The sequence below is a fragment of the Leuciscus leuciscus genome (assembly GCF_965113295.1).
Source record: "Leuciscus leuciscus genome assembly, chromosome: 12".
NCBI classification, from domain to species: Eukaryota; Metazoa; Chordata; class Actinopteri; order Cypriniformes; family Leuciscidae; genus Leuciscus; species Leuciscus leuciscus.
This window is the reverse complement of record NC_138736.1, coordinates 29,282,175-29,290,120: the sequence shown is the minus strand read 5'-3', so window position 1 is coordinate 29,290,120 and position 7,946 is coordinate 29,282,175. Positions and strand designations below refer to the sequence as shown.

The 7,946-nt window shown below is 35.4% G+C and overlaps 1 protein-coding gene across 4 annotated transcripts in view; it reads right to left on the bottom strand.

Annotated features, from left to right (window-relative positions):
* Nucleotides 1-2,743: 2,743 nt before the first annotated feature.
* arhgef2a (Rho guanine nucleotide exchange factor (GEF) 2a) overlaps nt 2,744-7,946 on the bottom strand; it is a 60,844-nt gene continuing 55,641 nt past the window's right edge. For all 4 annotated transcript variants that reach the window (XM_082185092.1, XM_082185093.1, XM_082185095.1 and 1 more), the window contains 4 exons: nt 7,763-7,813; nt 7,326-7,637; nt 5,556-5,757; nt 2,744-4,020 (listed from right to left, as the gene is read on the bottom strand). In XM_082185092.1, coding sequence (XP_082041218.1) covers nt 3,950-4,020; nt 5,556-5,757; nt 7,326-7,637; nt 7,763-7,813 — 636 coding nt within the window. In that variant the 3' untranslated portion in view covers nt 2,744-3,949. The remainder of the gene's footprint in view (nt 4,021-5,555; nt 5,758-7,325; nt 7,638-7,762; nt 7,814-7,946) is intronic.

Below are 7,946 nucleotides of genomic sequence, written 5' to 3'. Positions count from 1 at the left end.
GACAAAGCCGCTGTGTTTGTGACAGGCACAGGTGTGTGTGTGTGTGTGTGTGTGTGTGTGTGTTACATTACTCGCATCCCCAGCTGCACCGTTCCCTTTATGGCTCGTCAGTCGCCACAATGATCACTTTACAGGCTTTTTCCTAATGTGAGACACTGTTCTATCATTAACTCGCCCGACCACGTATAACAAGGCTTTGGGGAACCACTCTTGATGTGGCAAGATTGCCACCAATGCAATGGTATTCAACATTCCCAAACACACAGCCATCTAGATGATTTCTCTCTCTTATTTTGTTCATTTTATTTTTTATCATTATATTATTTGTTTTTTTACTTTTACTTTCTAAGCTTCCCCACTATTGTACATCACATATTGTACTATATAAATCATGTGACTAATTACAATTATACACACATAATTGATCAGTTACAAGGCCTTCTTTATAATTACGATTTTACACATTTTAGAATGAGTAAAGTCATTAAAAATATGAAATAACACAAATATGGGAATTATGTTGGGATCAAATAATGCTAAACAAATCAAAATTGTATTTCATCAAAGTGCAACGCATGCAGATTTCATATTTTAAGTATATAAAAATAAAAATACATTTAAAAATAAAACACTATTTTTTTATGCAAGTTAAAAAAATGACTCTGGAATCATTTATATTTGTCTACTAAACTTGCATTCAAAAATGAAGCTTAATAGTAGTGTAAAAAGCAGTGTTATTCTCCTCTAGCGTAGATTTTCACATCATTCTGCATTCTTTACTGCCTTTAGAAGTCGGCCTAAAGATTAGTGATATACGAATATGAAAGCAATAGTGATTAGCATTAGAAAAGAAGTCATTCATGTGCATCTTAAAGTGTGCGTTCCACTAAGCGCTTGCTGATGTGACGGGACAATGGTGGTGTCGGGTTATGGGTGACCAAACTATTTTTAGTCGGAAGGCCAGGCTAAAGTTAAAACTCATTGTTTAAGAATAAATAAAATACAATGTATTAGTATTCAGACTTGCTTATTATACAATGGTATTCAGAAAGGAAGAAACAACATTTTGTATTATGCACAAATGGAAAGTTTACACAAGTCAGTGCTTTATGATAAATCTAGGCTCTTAAATGTATCCCATAATTCCTGCAGTAAAGGCAGTTCATTGTAAGGAGAAAGTAACTCTTGCACTGTAATACAGAGCCAATGCTCCACTTTATTTTGAGTGCTCCTTTTGTTTGATAGATATAATCGTTCTTCTAACACACTCTTTTGGTTTAAGACAGTGAAGTGATGGATGAGGTAGTGTGTGTGTGTGTGTGTGTGCGTCTGAATGCCAGCTATGCTGCCTGTGCAACCAAGCTATTAATACTCGTCTCCTGGCTGACATTGTTTTACGGATTAGCTGCTATCTAGGGACAAAGATCTGGATTATAGATGGACTATCGAAATGCACATTTAAATATACATGGTTTACTATTATTATTATCATTTTCATTGTTAAAAAAGGAAAGAAAACGTAAGAAAATCTGTTTGTATGCAGATTAAATAGATCATTGGAACACTCCATTTGGATTGGTCAATCGCGATACAAACTCGCCCCACAGCCGATTCTAAAGATTTCATATAAAACACTCTCATGGTAATTCGTAACTTGTTTATGTTTGGTGTATTTGTTGCAAAATTCGTATAAATTCACCAGATTTAAATTTACCACCAATTTACCAAAAAAATTTAAAATAGTTAGGCTACATCTCATGAGAACAGGTTGTAGAGAGGACTTTGCAGGACTTCAGTAGTGTTGGTGGTAACGCATTAGAAGTAACATGAGTTACATAATCAGATTTCTTCAACTAGAACACATTACTTTTAAATTTTCAACAAAATATTTGAGTTGCTTTTCAAGTAAGTAATGCAAGTTACATTGCTTTCCCATTTATTGACCGACAGCTCTCCTGTCCTAATATTAAGAGACATCGGGAGTAAGTGCAGAGGCGTTGTGTGTGCTGTGTACACATGGATCTTATTGTAGTTCCAGACTAAATGCAAGCATGCATTTACTCACAAAAACAGATTCAGTATCCCTCAAACAGTGCAATGCAAACTCAAATGATATTCAACCTGCAATAATGAAATATGATAACACAAATATACTTTATGTAATCTCTTTATTAACTAATGTATTTGCTGCTAACATTCGCTTATCCAATTCAACCACAGTAATAAGCAAAAATGGCTTTAGATAAACACATTTGTGTTTATTTATTTAATTGGTTTAATTTTAGTTTAATTTGTGTGCAATCCAGAAGGGCCCAGATGAGAAAAAGTAACACAAAAGTAATATAACATTACTTTGCATAAAAAGTAATTACAGTAAGTAATGCAATAAGTTATTTTTATTTTAGGAAGTAACACACTATTGTAACACATTACTTTTAAAAGTTACTTTTCCCAACACTGGACTTCAGTATTAATATAACTGTAATCTTATCACACTTTTCCCTTTGATTTACTCGTACAAATTAATGATAATAAACCAATCCTGATGATGTTGTATATCAACAGTTTTTATTCCGTAATAGTATTCTATATCCACTTCAATATATCATTCATAATTTTCCGTATGATTAGGTTAGGTTTAAGGGTGGACCTTCAATATTTGTCAATAATATTTTTTTTCACGCTTTTCACTTTGATTTTCTCTCATACAAATTTAAGATAAAAAAGCAATCCCGATGATGTCGTATACCAACAATTTTTATTTTATTCACTTTGATATATCTGAAACACTGTGAACATTTCAACAATGTTTGTCATTTTCAATACAAACATTTTTATGTGACTTCAGTAAATCCTATGTTTTCTTATAGTTACTTCAAAACATGAAGAATATCATCCTACAATAATTTCTAAGACGTTGCTTCCTGAAATGTTGAGCTGACTAAAATAAAAGCATATATTTCAGCAATATTCAGCCAAGCAAATTTTGGCACATAGTCAAGTAATGGCAAAAAAAATACATTCTTAAACAAAATTGAAACAGAAGCAAAACTGTAGTTAAGACACATCAAATGTTGGTGTTACTGGCATATTTTGGTGATGTGATCTATTTTAATCAATAAATCTTCTTATATTTACAAAGCATTCCCCATTAACACACACTGTGGGTTGAGGAACCATTCATAATATCATACTACTCTATCATAATAACCTTCCTGGGTTTATTAAGATCATTGCTATAGATGTAAATATATATTCCTATATATTGCTATAAATTGCAATATAAGTCCTTCATAAAAAAGCCCTCAAGTCTCTGAAATAGTCATTTTTGTTATAGAGCCAGTAGTTTTGGTCCCAGTATATTACGTTGGTATATTTCAAGTTATGGCTTCTTTCTAACTGCTTCAACATGCCTGAACGAGTTTATATTTCCATTCAAAATAAAGGAAAATAAATAAATGTAAAATAAAGCGCAAGAAAGAGACATTTCTTTACAATGACCTCTCACGAACAAGAACAAGAGAGTTTTGCATGCTCCAGCATCGGTACAATGATCTCACATACAGTACATACATCTCAACGGTTTCTGCCGGTACCCTTGGGCTGGATCCGTTATGTTTGGTTTATTTAGATACTTTAAGAATCTCAAGACAACTATCAAGTGCAAAGTCCCATTATTTGCATGACTCCATCTCCATCACGGTGCTTTGGCATATCCTTATTGGTCCGTGGATGTCAAAAGCCATATGTTTGGATTCCAAGAAGACATGTTGAATGTTAACATGTCATAAACGGCCACACAGAAGCTGTAAGCAAAATTACTGGATACAACTAAATACTGTATGTATATAATGGAATGAATATTCATAAACTAAGTAAGACTCTTCCCTGGTCAGAGGAGTCTATAGTCTGTTCCAGGCCAGTCTTGGGTTGAGAAATCAAAAATACATTAGCAGTGTGAGACCTCTCGGTCCCGGGGGTCTGTCGCGGACTCGCTCTCTTCAGGAATGTCCTGCAGATCTGTAGATGATGAAAGTCATATTTAGACATTAAACTCAGAGATGAGACAGTTTTAAGTTCTGAATTTTACCAAATGATCTGTAATAATAGTAATTATTCTGTAATTGCAGCAAATAAAAATCAAGATCTAAAGCAATCCTGAGTTCAAACTAAAGTAACATACTATTATAATGCATTCTACAAGCAATTGAAGAAAAGTATACAGTGCAGAGCAACAACAATAAATGCTGCTAACCTGCTATATTTCCATAGGAATTAAGTCACTAATGGTAATGGTTCACATTCCTTTGCTAGCAACATATTTACCTAGACACTTTTATCATAATTCATCCACATGGGGAACAATGTAAAAAAATGACAATCATTTTTTTTTCTTGAAAATTTAAATATTTTTTAAATAAGTATTTTATGCTCACCAAGGCTGCATTTATTTGATCAAAAATACAATAAATAAAACAACAATATTGTGGAATATTATTACAATTTGTAACAATTTAACAGTGTCTACAGTCATTTTTGATCAATTTAAAGGTATAGCGGAGGATGTTTTACTTCCTGGTGGGTAACCTATACTATTGGTCCTCCTAATTGTCAATCATTCTGGTGAATCAATCAAACTTTTCAAAAAGTGGAGAGGGCAGGTCTTATCTAAAATTTGGAAAGATCCTCCGCTATACCTTTAATGTCCCTAAAAGTAATTAAGAAAATAATAATAAAAAAGTAATAATTTCTTAAAATACTGTATGCTGAACACTTTCACATGCAGCATGAGTAGTATGCCATTTCAAACACACCTCAAGACTGTGATTATACCATTTCAAGAGGCTTTAAAGTCAAACCTCTGTGTGTGTAAGTGTATGTACATAAGGTATGGTCATTGTGAATGACACACTAGGTCTGTGTGACACATTCAAGCTGCAATTATCCACCTATAACACACACACTTACACATTAGTAATCCACCTAAATGTACTGTACTTACAATTATTTATTTTTTTGACTAAGCAGGTTCTCCTGTCTGACAGAGTTGAGTGTGTGTTTTGTAAGTTTGTGTACCTTTGTGTGTGGGTGTGTGGAATGTTTCATGTGCTAAATTCAACATGTGTTTGTTTTGTACATTGGTTGCATAATCGTGTGTAGGCTGCTATTAGTGTTACAAAGAGCCAAAGTTTACAGCGTTCTGGGTGAAGTGCATCTACGCAGACTGTCTGATAAATATGTAATCATTTCATATAAAAATGGAGCAAAGTCAAAGCCAACAAATTCCAGGCAACCGGTCTCCTACATTGTGCTATTCTCTTGTATCATTCTCATATAATAAACTTAACTCAATATTTAAATGTACATTTATTTACCGATTTATTTGTTAAGTAGCTAGCTATATAATAATATTTAACATTATTATCTTAATATTTTTATATTAATTATAAATATATTATAAATATGATTCCTTTTGAAAAACAACTAGATATGTAAGTATAAATGTATTTATATTAGTTGTTATGATAATGTTGTTCTGTGTCATATCTACAGACCTCTGGGGCTTTCTGAACGAGGAGACACCCTCGAATCCACCTCATCGTCATCATCATCATCATCATCATCATCATCAGATATCACGTCCACTTCCACATCACTGCATTCCTGCAGGCCGTCTGATTGCTCCATCGATTCCTGGCTGGCCAATGGGGTGTCAGTGTTGGGGTCAGTATCACTCTCTCTGCGAGTTGGTGGGGCCTTGGAAGTGAGGAAATGAGAAGCGAATGAGATTTTGCGAGCTACTACACTGTAGGTCTTGTATACTTTGAACAAACACCACATGGCACATTCGAAATTGCATTGCTTGCACCCTGCTTGCGATAACATCAAAAGTGCAAAAGTTATATTTAAAAAAGGCCATATTATAACCTTTTTACAAAGTCTTGATTTAGTTTTTTGGGTCTACTAGCATAGGTTTTCATGCTTGAAAGTTAAAAAAACTTTATTTTACATAAATTTTGCATTGTTGCAGCACCTCCCTTCCCAGTCTGTCAGTAACTCTCTGTTTAGCTCCTGTCTCTATTTAGCTCCTCCTTCCCAAAAGCGCAATGTGCTCTGATTGGTTGACCGGACCAGTGTGTTGTGATTGGTTAGTCCTGGGCGGTATACCGGTTCATGCCGAATACCGGTGTTTATTTTTGTTATGATATTCATTTTTTATATACCACAATACCGGTATATGTCGCTTTAAAAACAATCTGAACCCGTTGGACACTGTTTTAGAGGGTCCCTTTTCACTGGTGATGCACAGCTGTATGTGTTATGAAGCGGGACGGTGAAGAACTATAATTGATAGCTGTAAAATGATATTACAGTGTTTCCCATACATTGGTTCACACTATCAACACTGCCCACCACTAATAAGATTTTCCAAAAGGCTTTGACATTGTTGAATAAACATGAGCACTGCACGTTTCAAAGTCAAAACGTGGCACGTGTTTTTATATGAATGTATCTTTGAAGGGAACTGACTGTCCTTACAAAAGTTTCGATGTTATTTTAATTGAATCTTTCTTCATCTTTCCTGATAAAGCAGCGTTTATGAGCACTGCGCTGCTTTGTGTAGTCGTTACCGGGGAAACCGCTATTTGTCCTAAAATGCCTCCTTTTGTAAACAGCATCATTTTGTGGGGCCTTGCAAACCTGTATTAATTCTAGTGTGGAATTTTTCTACAATATTCACTCATGACAGTAAAATATGGCATTCTAAGTCAATCTACAGCAGTATTTACTCTTTCAATCAGTAGAAAATGTGGTTAACATCCAGTCATGCTTGGGGAAAAAAACAAACATAATTTACCGTGAAACCGGTATCATTTTGAAAAATACTGTGATATACATTTTTGGTGTTACTGCCCAGCACTATGATTGGTCACCTGCTTTTTTGGAAATGTCACGGCCCTTACCATAACCGTGAGTTTTAACAGACTGCTAACGCAACTCAACCAGGCCTCACCCCTTTTATTGCACTTACCTTGGGTGAAAATTATTCAAATGAGGAATATTGTGATGTGTTCGTTCCCGGAAGAAAACTCAAGACTACAATCAAGGCGTTTCAGGGAGTTCAGAAACAGTGTGCACTGATATAGAGTATAACTACATTTAGCGCGGACTTTGTGCTCTGTAACTTTGCAGACATTTTTCATTCTCAGGCAGCAACATTACACACTGAAGAAAGTTGACAATGTAAACAAAGCATAATATGTCCTTTTCAAAATGTTTTAAACTCGCTAAAAACTTGCTAAATGACACTAAGATGAACTCACCTGTGATCTTGTAGTTCCAGCTCCATCCCCTAGAGAGGCGCTATGGGTCTTAAGATCCCTGAGCTGTTTCTCCAGATGGGCTCTGGCTCTCTCGCTGTCCCTGAGTTTGCCCTCGGCTCCCCTGAGGCGTCCGAGCTCCTCCTGCAGGAGACTGTGCTGCCGTTGCAGCAGGGCCAGCTCACCCAGCGAGCCCATGTCACTGGCACTATCCCGGGACAAAGAGCGGACTGTACGAGCCCCTGGGATGGCCGGGGAGACAGGGCTCTCTCTTAGGCAGAGCTCTAAGATGGAGTCCTGTCGGATCACCACACCCTAGGAGAGACATTTTTTTTTAAATATATTTTGCCACTTTATTGACATTAACGTTTTATTTTGGATCCTTTTTGTACGTAAATGCTTAAAAGATTTGATAAATGTATTTTGCAATGCACATATACCTGCAGAACGTGTAACTGAGCACTGAGATTCACCAGCCTTTGTGACACCTCCTGAAACACAAGACACATTTGTGATGCATCACATTAATATATAGACACTAGTCTATTTAAGCCAAGAGGATTGCAATATTTAATGGAGGCCAATATATTTAGCAGATAACGGAGTAAAAAATTCATACTGATA